General features: G+C 35.7%; 1 protein-coding gene across 3 annotated transcripts; it reads left to right on the forward strand.

Moving 5' to 3' along the window:
* The first annotated feature begins 6104 nt into the window (after window positions 1–6104).
* Window positions 6105–16574, forward strand: LOC140007854 (myosin-2-like). Of its 3 annotated transcripts, none has more exons than XM_072051366.1 (24): window positions 6105–7370; window positions 7791–7892; window positions 7976–8119; window positions 8214–8364; window positions 8474–8501; window positions 8628–8796; window positions 8926–8989; window positions 9127–9140; window positions 9226–9310; window positions 9869–9972; window positions 10072–10210; window positions 11047–11165; window positions 11291–11443; window positions 11527–11616; window positions 12092–12169; window positions 12455–12613; window positions 13071–13274; window positions 13761–13966; window positions 14043–14178; window positions 14314–14443; window positions 14720–14833; window positions 14919–15022; window positions 15326–15529; window positions 15813–16574. In XM_072051366.1, exons 1-24 carry the CDS (start codon window positions 6924–6926, stop codon window positions 16230–16232), a joined length of 3564 nt encoding a protein of 1187 aa, XP_071907467.1. In that variant the 5' UTR covers window positions 6105–6923; the 3' UTR covers window positions 16233–16574. The 3 variants fall into 3 exon arrangements, with proteins under 3 accessions (XP_071907467.1, XP_071907468.1, XP_071907469.1); XM_072051367.1 differs by having other exon boundaries at window positions 12458–12613; XM_072051368.1 differs by having other exon boundaries at window positions 7976–8030; window positions 8290–8364.
* Window positions 16575–16691: the final 117 nt, after the last annotated feature.

Raw genomic sequence — 16691 nt, forward strand, 5'->3', positions numbered from 1 at the left:
ATATTGATAATGAAACAAAAGTAGTTAACATCATGACAACATGAAGAATCTAAAAAAAATGGGTGGGGGGAAAAGAGAAGGTTTGGAGAAAAATAATTCTAAATGAGTTAATTAGATTTGATGAGTTATCCAATAATATTTATTTATTAAATATATATTATTGGATACCTCGTTTATACCCATATATAAAAATTTAAGATATTCATATGCATCTATTCATGCATAGATGGATGCAAATGGATAGATATAGTTAAACGTTGTATGGCCTACACCGCTCCGCCACTTACAAGCTTAACTTGTTAGGGATCTTATTTTACGAGAACTTATTTGATTTATTTAGGTGGATGTTTTGTGAGTGGCAATATTGAGGTCAACAAAAGTGATGGCCTCATCATTATCAGCAGGTTACCTTTGCTGTCGGACATCAAACATCAATAATCATCATCACAGGTATGCATGCAATGGATTCATGAATGCTTAACCAAATTATCCAACAGATTTCTAGCCAAAAATTTAAAAAAAAAAAAAAAAACTTAACTCGTAAATCTTTTATTTACTAGACCAAAATACTCAATGCCAAAAACTTTCTTTGCAAAACAAATTAATTAGCAATATTAAGTCATTAACATATTAGGGTATTCAAGGTTCGATTGTCCGCACACTACTCTTCAGATGACAAGATGTCAAAAAATAGTGACACAAAAAAAATCAAATAAGAAATGGTACCAGTAGCTTAGTATTACCTTGAGCAGTTGAGCTGGAAAAAATGGGAATGGAAAAGGCAACAAAAAGAAAAAAGAAAAAGAAGTATTAAAGGACAAGAAAGATTGATGTAATATCTTTGGTTTAAAGGGGTGGCGAGAAAGAATACCTAATACCATATGGAATTAAGTGTTTGGCAGCTTTGGGACTTGGTTTGATGCGGTTCTATTCACTGTTCAAATTGGCCCATTCTTAACGATGCACTGATGGATAAAGGGCCCTTAGAATCTCAATCAGGATTGGATTTTCAATTAACATGGTTTAATCATCATTCACTTGTACCATACATGTACCACTAAAAAAGGGGGGAATAATAGGATCACGTAGCTCTCTTTACCAAAAGGTTGGAGGCCTGATGGGTCTTAACCACTCGATCTAAGATATTTATTGTTGACATGAAGTGGTCTTAACGACCCTATCTAAGATATTCATTGTTGATATGAAGTGGACCTCATATGTCAGATGGATCGCACATTAAAGGACCGAGATTATGGCCCTCGGCAGTGTATGCATTAATATCATAATTGTACGTATTGACACAATAAATACCATATATATATATAATTAATTTTATATATATTGATGATGAATAGACTATCACGATTGAATGTATAACACATATGAAAAATTTAAATTTAAATTCAAATCATGTGTCATACATCTAATGAAAAAAGTGTGTGTTCTATCAGTGTATTAAAAATTAATATGTATATAATTTTTCTAATGGATGCTCACTTATAACAAACTCAAATAATTATTACCTATATTTATATGTTTTTCCTAATCAATCTTATTTTAAAAAATAATTTAACGCTTGAAATACATCTTAATAAGTGTTTAATAAGCACGCGTTACGATAGACCTGTATAAAAATAAGACTGTGCAAAATATCAATGTTTTTTTAAAAATTTTGGTTAGAGTTATTTACCAAAATTAATCATAAACCATTATTGAATTGGAAATTACTCAACTTTAACATCACAATTGTAGTTGCAATCGTGTGGTACATAGAGGTTCCTGGTCCTAAAGGATAATGTTGGTAGTGTGGGTTGCACATTCTATTGGGCACAGTACACACAGAATTGATGTCGGCCTCAGGCGCCGCCCACTTTGGGGCACCGACGCACATTTATGAAGATATGGCTGCTTATTATGTATCGGCGGCATCGCACACCTCTTATGTATGGTGAAGGAAGGGTACGGATCCCAGAAGCCCCATGCGGGCTGCTTGACAAAACAATTGAACCATCCCTTTTGATCTTGGCACCATACACGTCAACTTCCGAAATTTTGATCTAGGAGCAGTAAACAATTGGATCAATGGCTCAGTGGCCATCTTCAGGAAGGGACTTAAGTCACTCCTTAAAAATCTCAATTGTAGCAAAAAAAAAAAAAATCTAAGAATTGTGCTATAATATTTTCTTGATTTAATTGGATCTGTATACTCACTAACTCTATCACAACTTTTTTAGACTCTCTCTTCTTTCTAGATTATACAAATATATCGTTGTTAGTAAAAAAAAAATCTAGGAGCAGTAAAAACAAATACTAAATTACTAACACAGTCACTCTTTAGAGTAACTTTTGAGATGGTCCAATGAATGAATGCCATCATCCGGGGACATCATCATGAAGTGGTCAGGAATTTGTAGAATTCTAACTGGGGAGTCATCTGTGCAGGATGCATCCTCTGCCTTTTTTTTTATTGCATAAACTTTTACTTTCAGGGTTTCACCTGGTCAAATCTTTTTCTCTTAATTCACAAAAAGGTAGAAGCTCAAGTTAAAGAATTCAAGAATAAACAAATATACTATAGTTAACATTATTATTATGATTTTCCATGCATGCTCGCCAATTAGTAACAAATGAAGTGAGTCAAGAACCCTTTTTTTTTATTATTTGGGGAGGGGAATTTGTTTGGGGGGAAATTAGAAAAAAGTGCATAAAATAAAAAGAAATAAAGAATCAAGGACTATTGATTATTGAATGTCTGTTGCATCTTTATGTTTTGGGACCCAAAAATTGCAATCTTTTAGGTCAGGAATGTCAAACTAAAATCGTGGTGCGCTCCATGGCAGCCAAATCCAAATGGAGCCCGGAACGTGTTACTGAGGCCTCCAACGTCATGGGGCGGGCAAAAGCTATACAGGCGCTAGACTCCGATTTAAGAGGGTTCGTTAAATTGCGATGTGGGGCCATATGTTTCATTTCTTTTTCTTTTTCCTCTCTAATTAATTAGTGTTTTGGTTTTTGATTTGACCTTTCGAGTCCTCCACTTGGACGTCTTTTTTCCCATAATTGGCGGAGTCCACCTTACCGTTATGATTAGATCTTTTGTTAATTAAAATCAGAATTTCTCATATGCCCTCATCTCTTTTACTTTTCGTTTAATAAAGCCCCCTCCATCCATGCTGCAAGTTCTTTTTCGCATTGAATCTTCGTGTGTGTTGGTCTATCATCTAAATATCTAATTTGAATGGAATATTTATTTACTTAACCATTTTGATCTAATGAAGTTTACATTAATCTTTTCTAGAGTATACATTGTCAACACTTGATGAAAAACAACTATATAAAATTTAAATTTAAAATTCATCTTTTACACATATATCATATATACTGTCAGCGTATATAAGATTTACTCATAAAAATTTTCTCTTGAAAAGGGAAAAAAACTATATAAGAGTTTCACACTCATCATCTTTCATGTATTTCCTTGTTGATTATTAAAGAACATATAGCTTTTCTTTTTTTTTTTTTACCTTTTGATGTCACCATGTCATGTGTTTTTCTATTGCATTCATGAGCACAACAATAAGTGCAAATAAAAGAATTAATTCCTACACTACCCATGTGTATATTATCTTGCAATAACTTTAATGCATAACACATAACACTTGTTCAATTTGAAAATTCTAATTCTTTTCATGTGTAGCTCGCAGTTCAACTTGTTAGTGTAAAAATTAATCCAACTAAAAATATGAAACTGACCCATGCTACTAATTGGTGAGATAAAGTATAGATATCTTATTGTGTAACTCGAGCTTAATTCAATAATTCCCATTTAATAAATGGGTATTATTGAGTAACTCATTTATATCCATATATAAAAATTTAAGATACTCATATCCACCTATACATGGACGGGTATGGATAAATTTAGTTAAGTAGATTGGTTTGACACCTATAATGAAGCCTAACAGCATAAAAATTTATGGCATTCTTTTCTTAATACGGAAGAGTGGAGTATTTGGCAGTTAGGTATAGACTAGTTGGGTAATAGAAAGCTAAAGAGCATTTTTCTCCATTTTTTCTCCCTTTTCCTTTCCTGCATCATTGACAGAGTTCTGGTTACCAAATAAGAACTACGTTGTCTTGACGATTTTAAGTTTGTGGTCCATGATCACCAAATTTAGCACTACTAATTCCAGCTTTTGTAACACCTGCTACTTAATGTGCTTGCCTGCCTACGCAAAGGAACATGTTCTGTCAAAGGCTCAAAGCATTAAGTTCTGTACTGTGTCCGCGCACAACAAAATGGATACTCGCTACTTTGCCGAACCAATCAGTCATTCAGAAAGGCAGAATAAAAACGCCCATATTTTATTTGGGATTTCCTTAACCGGTGTCCATTAGACATTCCACCCTCATTAATCCACCTATAATTTATTTAACTTATCATGTATACGCACGTACTAATAATCATTATTCATTCTTATATTTATGCATTTTTTTTATTTAATTTTACCTACCGCCCTTTTAATTATTTACTTTTTCTAATTAATTTTACATTTTTTACCAAAAAAAATATGTTTTTCTTAAACATATTTTCCAATCATTTTTCATCTCATATATATCAAATTACTACAATATTTTTAATTAAAACTTCAGAAAATAACAATCCAAATAATTGGTTCTACACTCGATCTTTAACGCCAAATTGAATTTAACAAGCAATGATTATTACGAGTGGCTCATTTCATTTAAAAAATAATGCACTTTACACATTACTCGAACATATACAAGCTTCCAATGCTTTAACATATTCTTTCCTGTCTTTAATTTTTGTTTTTTCAAGAGGTTGAGATGTTATCATTCAAAACAAAGCTCACATATAGTAAGTCAAGAACGCATAATTATTATTGTTTTGTTTAGTTAATGCAAGTGCATCATTGTTAAGCTAACACTTCATTCTACCTGTGTTTTTGGATTGAGATAATTTGAAACAAAATAATTTACTTCACAAATTCCAATCAATTTTTTATCTTCCCAATCATCTTTTTATCTCACATACATTACATCACAAAAAGTGTTACAATAATTATCTCAAATAAATCATTTAAATAAACTCTTATCCAAACAAATGTGTTTTGGATACTTTATATTACGTGTAATTTTTTTTGGTCAAAAACACACTTTTAATTTATTTACTTTTTTATTATCTATTTTATCTCATATATATTATTTCAAAAAGAAAAGTATCATAATATTATTCTTTTTTTTTCAATCTTCAATGCAAACTGAAAAAATTGTAGTTTTGATACCAAATGTTTGGAGCACGAGCGCTTCTAGCCCCAGAAGTTTCGAAGAAAGCAAATGTACTCCCAAATATTTTAATCTCTAAGCACATTTAGTCATATTGACTAATGTTTACCAAAATTCAATCCCATGCTGTTACATACCGGTAATTAATTTCTTAAAAGAATTAAAAAATTAAAATAAAATTATTGCCCATAATTTGTGGTAAAAGAGGACTAATTACTCGCATGCCAATCATGCAAGTAATTAGTAGTATTTATTTAAAAAATACGAAAATTCAATTGACAAAAAAAATTTTAGGTTAGAGAGTAATTACTCGCTTGACTTGCATATGAGTAATTGGTCATCTTTTATTAATTTTTTTTCAAAAAATAATTGCTGATACAAGACTAGATTTCGACAGTAATTGATAAAAATCAGTCATTATGACTAAATGTGCATAAAATTTGAAAGATTTGATATTATATTTACTTTCATTCAAACTTTAGATGCAAAAAAACCCTCATACCTCAAATATTTGAGACTAAAACTGTCAATTGTCTTGTCTAAACATGGTGGACTCAGAAGAATATTCCTCGTAAGTTGTAACGCATGGTGGACTCAGAAGCTAAATTTAATGATCAGATGCTTCCTAAAATAGATTGACGATTCCAGGACCATGACGTTTGAGGTTCATAGTAGGATAAAATGGGGTCATTCTAGGCACTGACCCGGGAACTAAGAAGCGTAAGCCTAAATTGGTAATTACAACATCCCAATACTGTAGACCAAATAAATTCCAAAAGGTTCGACTATTGAAGCATACCATATCCACCCCGCAGCCACTTCTCTAGCACAAGGATTCAGGCGCCTCTATTTTTAAATTGCGGTTCATAAATTCAAAATATGTTCTTAATATTTTATTTCCTTATCAGATCTAAACGGTTTTCAAAATCTACCTGTCCTGGAGAAGTTTCAAATTCCCAAACCAACAAACAGATAATCCCATCTTCTCAATTTTTTTTTTCTTTTTCCTTTTCTCGTTCAAAAAAAACACCCCGAAAATCTTCAAAGGAGAGAGAAATTCATCTTTCTGCCTTTAAACTTCAAAAAACACCTGAAAAAAGCTTTGTTCAATTGTTTCTTCATCATCAACCGGGAAAAAAATGAAAAAACCTCATAATTAACCTCAAAACTCGAGTTTTTCATTTCTACAAAGGCAAAAACAAAACAATATACTATTCAGAAATCACTTTTGTGAATATATTAGACAAAAGGCAAAAAGTTTTCCTCAGACTTCGTTTTCATACATTTTCGGTTGTCTCGCACAACAAATTCGCTTTTTTTTTTTGGGGTTCCCTTGAAATTAAAGCTGTATAACAGCTGAAGAGCTGCATTATTTCTTCTCACTTTTGGCAGGCTTTGTTTTCACGTTTCGTGACGTTGCAGCATTTTAAATTGGGTCTTAATTCACGAAACTGCGTCGTTTTCGAGATAGTTCGCTTGAATTGTGATCAGAATTAGGGTTTTAGAATTATGTTTTGAACAATGTCGCCTTTGACATTGTTCAATTGCTAATTTAGGGAAGAGAAATTTGAAATTCTAGAGGTTTTTCTTCAGATTTTCCCTCAAATTTCGACAAAATGCTGGCAGTGTCGCCGAATTCAATTGCGAGGAGTTCGCTGGAGGAGATGCTGGATTCTCTCCGACGAAGAGACGAGAACGAGAAGCCGAAAGACATGCCGCCGGCTCTTCCGGCTCGGCCAAAGGCGACTGCCAGGGCTCGGCTGCCGTCGGCGAAACGGCCGTTGCCCAGCAGTTTTGAAACGGGGGAGAATATTGGAGCTGGGAATTTGAAAAAAGGACACAATAATCCTAAAGGATTTAGGGGGAATAATAGTTTTGTTACGAAAAAAGCTAAGGCCAAGGAGCCCAGTGAATCTCCATATGCTGAGGTGGCGGAGGTGAAGGCTGTCGAAGAGAGGTTGGAAAGAAATGATGGTGCAAATCTGGCCAATTCGGCCCCAGGATCGTTGCCGAGGTTTAGGGAATCTGATTGGGATGATAACATTGGTTATTTCATAAAAAAGGTGCTGGTAAAAAAGAAAAAATATTTCATTTTTATCTAATATTTTATTTTTTAATGGTTTTTGCTTACTGTATGATGGGTTTTGGGGTTCGGAAGAGAACAAGATCGAGTATTTTTCCTATCAATTCTTGATGTATGAACATGAGATATGAAATGCCTATTTCATTTGTCACTCTGTGATTTTTTGTGAAGCATTCATGCCGGGTATTGGTAATCAGACTACCTTTATACTTTTTTTTTTGGGTGGAGGAGTGTTACGGGTCAGGTTTTAGGCATGGAGTTCGGCATTCCAATTAAAACTTAAGCGAGATATCATATTTTTATGCTACAAGGAATGAAATAGCATGGTCGCAATGTTTGTTCTCTATACAAGATAGAATTGGTGGACAGGTGCTTATGTTATAGAGCTTTATCATTTCAGAAACTTCGAGTCTGGTGTCGTCTACGAAACAGGCAATGGGAGTTAGGACAAATTCAGTCCACTATGGGAGAGAAAGCTTCTGTTTTGCTATCAGACGGAAGTGTAAGTTCAAGTATTTTGGATTTTTTTTTAGTGACTGATCTTGTAATAGGGTAGAAATGAATTTGGTAGCTATTCTTCTGCAGGTTCTGTCTGTTCCAATTGGAGAGCTTTTACCTGCAAATCCTGATATTCTTGAAGGTGTGGACGATCTTATACAGCTTAGTTATTTAAATGAACCGTCAGTTCTTCATAATCTTCAGTATAGATTTTCACGTGACATCGTATATGTAAGTTATATTGCTGCGAAAATTTATTTCAGATGTCCGCTGTATTCTCTTGTATATACTACATTACAATAATCTTGTGTTTGTGTTCTTGTAGAGCAAAGCAGGGCCTGTTTTAATTGCAATAAACCCCTTCAAAAATGTCCAGCTTTATGGTGATGATTCTATTACAGCTTACAGGCAAAATCTCGTGGACAGCCCTCACGTTTATACAATTGCAGACACTGCTTACAATGAAATGATGAGAGGTGACACATAATAGCTGGAAATTTGGTAGAGCAGTTGTGTCTTGTTATACCTTTTCTGACTAAAATACTCACTTCAATTCCCGTTTTTACACTTCCCTATCTCCTGCAGATGAAGTAAACCAGTCCATTATCATCAGGTTCGTGGCAGTATGTTCTTTGATTCGTCGCTTGTGTTACTTACCCTGTTCACCTTTTGTATCATTTCAAGCTTAGTTTAATATGTTATATGGAGATAAGCTTCTCTTTCAAATTTCATCCTACAGTGGCGAGAGCGGGGCAGGGAAGACAGAAACAGCAAAAATTGCGATGCAATACCTGGCTGCTCTTGGAGGAGGCAGCAGTGGGATAGAGTGTGAAGTCCTGCAGACAAGCTGTATTTTGGAGGCATTTGGGAATGCTAAAACATCCAGGAATGACAATTCCAGCAGATTTGTTAGTTTCTTCAACCCTTTTTTCTATTTTATTTGATATTTTGGGATGAAACGCATTCTGGGTTTATTTGGGATTTTGGACATACTTGAGCAATTCCAGTATGCTTCACATATTTCTTATGTGGTGCAGGGGAAGTTAATTGAAATTCACTTCAGCGCAGTGGGAAAAATATGTGGTGCTGAAATACAGACCTGTAAGCATCCTTGTCTTGGCAAGTTGCAAACTTTCATCTAATACCCTTTATAAAATAACTTTTCAGAGTATTCACTAACTTGGTTCATTTGGAAAACCTTTGTGATGCCATATGGTGACTTCTGATGTATTGGATAGATCTACTGGAAAAGGTAGGTTTTCTCTTGCATCTTATTTTATAATTTTCTTTACTTTGTTTCGTCTGGTTGACTAATTTCGCCAAAACAAATCAAGCAGTCAAGAGTTGTTCAGCTGGCTCGTGGTGAGAGGTCATATCATATCTTTTACCAGCTTTGTGCTGGAGCTCCTCCAAGTCTCAGAGGTTTGTTTCTCATAGTTTCTTGTTTCTCTGCATACTTTTCCTATTACCTGTTCATTTTATGTGACTTTGGAGTTTATTTTGGTCAAAGTAGCACATTATATCTAAATGTAAATAGTTGCCATTTAGAACCTTTGTGCTATTTCAGGCAATGATAGTTTAGCTATTGTTGTTTAAACTGTGTGTTTGTTTGTTTGGTTGAGTATGTGTAGACCTTTCTCAAAAAAGTTGAGATTGCAATTTTTGTAAAGTCGTGGACTGCATGTTTGCTGCTATTTTTGTCAAAATAATAAATCATATATGTTTCTTTCCCCACTTAGAACTTTCTGCTGGATGCTAGGTCATATGGAACTTGGTTTTTTTTTTTTTTGGAGGCGGATTTTGCACTGATGTGGAAGTTTCCTCCCTAGTTTCTTGGTTGTATAAGGATGAACTTTTTAATATGAACCATGATAGAATTATCCCTTTAACGTCCAGAAATATTTCATCTTTTCGGCTCTACATTTTGGTTCATGAAAATCATTTTTCTCAGTAGCAAAAAATTGTTTTTGCTTTCTCCAGAGAGACTCAAGTTAAAAGAGGCGAAGGAATACAACTATCTCAATCAGAGTGGCTGCTTGGCTATTCATGATGTTGTTGATGCTCACAAATTTGAGTCACTCAAGGTATTTTGTACTAACAGAAATGCGCCTTATGGTTTGTATCTGTCTGTGTCTCTTCATGTTTATCTTGCTAATCCTTGTAGGACTTTTGTTGCCTACCAGGAAGCCTTCAATACCCTTAGAATTCACAAGGAAAGTCAAGAACAAATTTTTGCGATGCTTGCTGCAGTATTATGGTTGGGCAACATATCATTTCAAGTCATTGACAATGAAAATCATATTGAGGTAGTGGATAATGAAGGTAAGCTGCATTAAAGACTTGGTTTTGCATATGATTATCTCCTTAGCACTTAGGTTTCTTTTTGTTCTTTTACTTGTTGAAAGAGAAGTTGGATAAATAGGTTGTTTTAAAGTGTTAGTGATATTTTGGCACCTCTGGCGCACTGCATGCCATATGCATACACTTTCATACTGGCTCAGAAGTTTGAAGAAATCAACTTCTTTAGCACTTATTTAGTTCTTTTTTTTTGGCCCAAAGTATTTTAGTTGCTGACCTTTAGAAACTTTAGCACTTGTTGTAGAAGTGCATTGCTTTGATTCTCAGTATGCCTTCTGGTCATTTGGGTTATTCTCATTTGAAATTAATCTAGGGATAGTTGTTTGGAGAAATTATGCTTGTGTCCTTATCAAGATTTACAGTTTTTGGATGAATTGGTACTTCACACTAGAAACATGTGATCTTCTTCGAAATTGTTTTTTTACAACGTAGAAGCTAATCCGTGCAACAAACTTCAGCACTCTTGCTCTTGCTTCCTATTAATGGTTGGATATTCACTCCTAGATATATCACGTTTCTCGTCTGCTTCTTGTTTCTCTACTATTCTGACATTCTTGGAGATGACCAAAAATCATTTCTAGTTTTGTGTGTTCCTTGAGCTTAAGATACAGATTTTATGTGCGTCATTTCCCTGCTCCTTTTCTCATTTCTATTCCATATGACAGAAATGTGATTGAGCAATACTGTTTAACTTGATATTGGCGTAACTTTTGCTTGGTGTGCAGATATTTTCTTAATGGTCATTGCATGTGGGTATTGAAATTGACCTTTTTGTTATTTCCCCCCTCCCTACATTGCAGCTGTAACCAATGCAGCTAGCTTGATAGGTTGCAATGCCCAGGACCTCATGGTAACTTTATCCACTCGTAAAATACAAGCAGGCAAGGACAGTGTGGCCAAAAGATTAGCACTCCAGCAGGTGTATATGATTCTTGCATGCATGTTTTGCATACCATTCATTTGTTAAATTCGTGCACCAAAAATTTGACATCTTGCTTGCTTTCAACTATCAGCCTGTACTTACTGTACTGTTTTTTGTCATAGGCAATTGATACAAGAGATGCTTTGGCGAAGTTTATCTATTCAAGTTTGTTTGACTGGCTTGTGGATGAGATCAATCATTCACTTGCGATGGGCAAACACCGTACTGGGAGATCCATAAGTATTTTAGATATATATGGATTTGAATCATTCAAGGTAAATAACAATTGATCAGTCTTTTGCTGTTATGATACGATAAAGCTGTGTGGATAGATGACACTATCGCCTTTTATTTCCAGAAAAATAGTTTTGAACAACTGTGTATAAACTATGCAAATGAGAGATTGCAGCAACACTTTAATCGACATCTATTTAAACTTGAGCAGGAGGTAAGCTTCTCAAACCTAGCTTATTGTTTTTCTTGCATACAGAAATTCCCTATTTTTGGATTTTTCGTATATCTACTTATATGAAAATATCAAATGCCATGTCATAGTAAAAGTTAGAGATTCCTATTTTCCAGAAACATGCAGTCAGTGGAGTCTCACAGGGGTTGGACATTTATCTTTTTGTCTGTTTTATGAATATTGAAAACATTGTTGCTCATTGCTGAACTTGAAGGATTGATGTTGAATAAAGAAATTGCTGCTATGTAACTTTCTGCGCTAGATTTATGGACTCTATTCTATGATATCTTCTCAAGTAAATGATTTCTGCAGAATCACAGTATTTGATCTGACTGGAAAATTTTCTCTTTTCGCTAGTCTCCTTGTTCCAACTATTATATTGATCTGAAAACAGGATCATCGTTACTAAAATCCATGTGATCGAATGTGACATCCCAAGCATCTTGCTTTTGTGTAGGAGTATGAATTGGACGGCATTGATTGGACAAAGGTAGAATTTGAGGACAACCATGAGTGTTTGAACCTCTTTGAGAAGGTATGTTCTTCCTCCCATTATTATATCCTGTCTTTAGCAATTTTAAAGGCTGCAAATGCATACACGGAAATGTTTACAAACTGGTAAAACGTCTTTTGCCATCATAGTGATTGGCTGATTAAAACTCATATTTATGTATATAGAATATATAAGAGAGAACCATTATGACAAAATTACACAAGTATCCTAAGAATTATTTAGCGGTATGGTGTCACAAGTATACATTGTTTAAACAGAACCTTTTCGATTTAACGTTTTCATAATTCAGTGCAACATCTTGTGTAGAAGCCTATTGGGCTGATATCTCTATTGGATGAGGAGTCAAATTTTCCGAAGGCTACCGATTTAACCTTGGCTGATAAGCTTAAGCAGCACTTGGATACTAATCCTTGCTTTAAAGGAGAAAGAGGCGGTGCCTTCATCATTCACCATTATGCTGGAGAGGTTAGTGTTGCTTGTAGCCATGATCATCATGATAGTAATTATTAAAAACACGTTTGAACTTGTGATAAGGAGAGTTTTCCCATTTAGTAATTGAAACATGAACTTGAAGCTGGGCCCATGAGATATCTTTTGTTTCCATGGTGTTTGCTGAGCACTAGTTGTGTTGGGTTCAGTATGTAGTTATTGGATATTGATTGACGAGTACTTGACGCATAGGAATGTCTATTTCCAAAGAGTATTTATGTTATCATTTGCTTCCAGTGCACATTGAAGCTTTTATTTTCTTAAAAACTGGTGGTGTGCCATCATGCCATGTGGTGCTACTTTGGTGCTTTAATACCTAACGCATGAATATTCTTATGAGAATTGGGAAGACATTATATGTCGGCTTGCTCAATCCGTGTTCTTGAAGGCTGATGTTATGCTTTGCTAGTCTAACTATAGTCGTTTTCTGTAGGTTCTTTATGACACTAATGGTTTTCTGGAGAAGAACAGAGATCCCATCCACTCTGACACAATCCAACTGCTTGCCTCTTGTAGCGGGCATCTTTCTAAGTTGTTTGCCTCTTCAGTTCTTAATGTATTACCAAAAACTGCTAGTCCGTTGGAGCAGTCAGGAGCTTTGGGTTCACAGAAGCAAAGTGTTGGCACTAAGTTTAAGGTAAAGAGTCATGCCGCCACCCATCAAAAAGGGGGAAATAACATAATTGCTTTTCGAGTATTCTAATCATGCTTTAATTGTTTACTGCCATTGGCTACACAAACGTCAATTAAAAAAGAGCGACACACTTTTGACATTTTGAGCAAAGTCTATTTTGAGAGGGAATTGGAAGTGGGTTCCATCTTCTCTGCAGATATGCATGATTTCATTTCACAGCTGCTTCCAGATCTCATTATAAGCAAATTCATAGAAAACTTCCCCAAGAATTGGCCCCTTTTGCCAAGTGCCAACACTAAAATTATTAGGGCCAGAAGATCTAGAAAAGACATCGCGGAACAAAGCAATGATTTTTTATTCCCAGAAGTTATTGTTATATAATGGCAAAAAAATTTATGCCATAAGGACTTTTCAAAACTAAATTTGCATGACTGATATTGACTAGTCTTTTAAAGCAAAATACTTCATGAGTTTTATTTCTGCTTGCAGGGTCAATTGTTTAAATTAATGCAGCAGTTGGAGAACACGACTCCACATTTCATTCGCTGCATAAAACCAAACAATAAGCAGCTTCCTGGCATTTACGACAAGGACCTTGTCTTGGATCAACTTAGATGCTGTGGGGTTCTAGAGGTTGTCCGGATCTCAAGATCTGGATATCCTACTCGAATTACACATCAAGATTTCTCGAGAAGGTAAAAGTTGGGTATTAATTTTCTCTTTGCTTGTTAATTTTAAGAACTTGTTCATAAATGCTTGTGTGGATTTTAGGTACGGATTCCTACTTCTGGAGGATAGTGAAAGCCAAGATCCTTTGAGTTCATCAGTTGCTATTCTGCAGCAATTCGGCGTCCTTCCTGAAATGTACCAAGTTGGCTATACAAAATTATTTTTTCGAGCGGGTCAGGTAGGTTATAGACTATTGTGAGGTTCTTCATGTGCTTCTAGGTTTGAAAACCTGCTCTGGAGTCATGCAGAAGTGTTTTGGACACAATTCTCTTTGAGTACTTCACCTCAACTTTTTTGTCCTGCTGCAATGCAGATTGGTGCGCTGGAAGACACAAGAAAACAGGTTCTTCAAGGTACTCTTGAGGTGCAGAAGTGTTTTCGTGCTCATCGGGCTCGTCGCCACTTCCATGATCTCAAACAAGGAGTAACTGCATTGCAATCATGTAAGGAAGCTGTCAAAGTATTTTCTAAGTTCATTTGTGATCCATTTGAAACGACACTGCACAAAAAATTCTGTTCAGAGAATTTAATTTTGTGCCATATTGGATTTTCTTCTGAGGCCTGTCAAACTTGAAAGTCACTTATTCCAAGTCAGAATCATATCTGAATTTGTTAGACTTGCTACAATTGCCTTTGGTCCTGCAAATGCTGTGTATTTGTCAAGCTTCCTGGAGCAGTATGCCTTACATTTGAAGTGACATTTAATGTTTTTCTTGCAGTTGTTCGTGGCGAAATTGCTAGAAAGGAGTATGATGTTCTTGTTAACTTGAGCAAGCAGGTAGCTGAGAGTAAGTTTGAGGAGCAGCTTGTGGCAGTTGTGCAAATACAATCAGGTAAACTGTTATTTTGTATATATTAAGCAGGTTAGTAATTTATAAATTAAGTGGATATCCAATTCTTATAAGCATTTTGGTGCAGTAATCCGCGGGTGGTTGGCTAGAAGGAATATTGATCGTCTGCAGAATTCAAAAATGATGATTTTTGATAAACGAAGGCGAGGAAAGAAGTTTTCAGAAGTGATGGTACTCTCTTTATGCTACTTTAAAGCTACAACCTTGACTAGTTTCATTCTCATAGTAAGACACAATGGGTGACATAATCTTTGAGAAAGTTTTGCTAAGTTTGACTTTTACACATTCAACCTACATCATAAAATACCATGTGGATGATCCAGAAACACAATCTGCATTCTGCTTTTCAGGGAATTACAGGAATGTCTGTGTATTAATTTGATCATATTTTGACTTCCTTGTATATTTGAAATACTAAAAATATTTCCAATTCTGAGAATTGCATTGTAAATTTGAAGTACTGTTGGTTATCAGGGCCTAGCGCAAGAGAATTTACCTTCAGTGGTGGAAGAGCTTCAAAGGCGTGTGCTCATGGCAGAGGCAAACCTAGGGAAGAAGGAAACGGAAAATGCTGCACTGAGAGAGCAAGTACAAGAGTTTGAGGTGCGTTGGTTGGAGTATGAAGGCAAAATGAAAGCGATGGAGGATACATGGCAAAAACAGATGGCATCCTTGCAAGTAAGTTTCTATGCTAGTGTGTTCCTTGCAAAATCATGCATGCTTTTTGGAGTAAATGATACATTTTCCTTTACTGCTGTGTGCTTCTTTGTAAGAGTGTTTGCAACATGCTAGCAGTAGCTGAAGAAAGAAAATGAAATCCCCACTTGAAGTTTGACATGTGAATCCTGGTGGTGTTATACATCAACATTCCTTAGCGACAAGTTATGTTTACTTGTTGACTTAAATTCCAAAATTATGCTGTTTCTTACTTGCCTTGGTACCTATGTCTTTCTCAATGCAGGTGAGTCTGGCTGCAGCCAAGAAGAGTCTTGGTGCTGACCATACAGCAGTTCAACCAGCTGGAAGGCTTGATGGTCTTACATCTCCTCGCTATTACGATTCTGAGGACACAATGTCCGGAGGAGCTCGAACTCCTGGTGGGGAAGCTAATGGCGGATTAAATTCGGTCGGTCACCTTGCGAAAGAATTTGAAAATAGGAAGCAAATTTTTGACGAGGATGCCAAAGCAATAGTTGAAGTCAAGTCAGGGCAGAACCCTGGCGAAGAATACCGGAGACTGAAACACAGGTTTGAGGCGTGGAAGAAAGACTATAAGGCGCGGTTAAGGGAGGCAAAGTCAAGACTTCAAAAGCATGGGCATTTAGAGGGTGAGAAAAGAAACCGAAAATGGTGGATAAAGAAGAGCAGATTTCAGCTTTAGCTGCCTTTCAGCCTTGTAAAGATTTCTAGGTGGGAGTTACTTTTCAGTTGCCTTTCTCGTAGGTTGAACGCGGAAGAGGTGCTTGTGTGTGTATATTATTGGTCGCTTTTTGGAAGGGTCAATGTGCTTGGTGATTTCCTTCCATTTCGTCCCTTTTCCGGATATTAGGTTTGAGCCTAGTTGTGCATAGCGTATCGTTCATGATGTAACTGATCACCTCTTCACCACTGCGTAGGTTGTGGCTAGAAATATAAATATAGGGATAGAAATGTACCCATGTTTCCTCTCCCAAAACACTTGTAAGAGGAAGAGGTTGTAAATTGATTGATGGGCTTGCCTTCAGGTTCTCTTTCCCACAAGAAGCATTCTTTACTCTATGCTGAAGTCAGAAATCCAAAGATTTCTTTTCCTCTAAAAGATTAAACATGCATCCGCAAGCCTGTTGTTATGGAATGAGAA

This window comes from Coffea arabica, chromosome 5c, assembly GCF_036785885.1.
Source record: "Coffea arabica cultivar ET-39 chromosome 5c, Coffea Arabica ET-39 HiFi, whole genome shotgun sequence".
In the NCBI taxonomy this organism is placed as follows: Eukaryota; Viridiplantae; Streptophyta; class Magnoliopsida; order Gentianales; family Rubiaceae; genus Coffea; species Coffea arabica.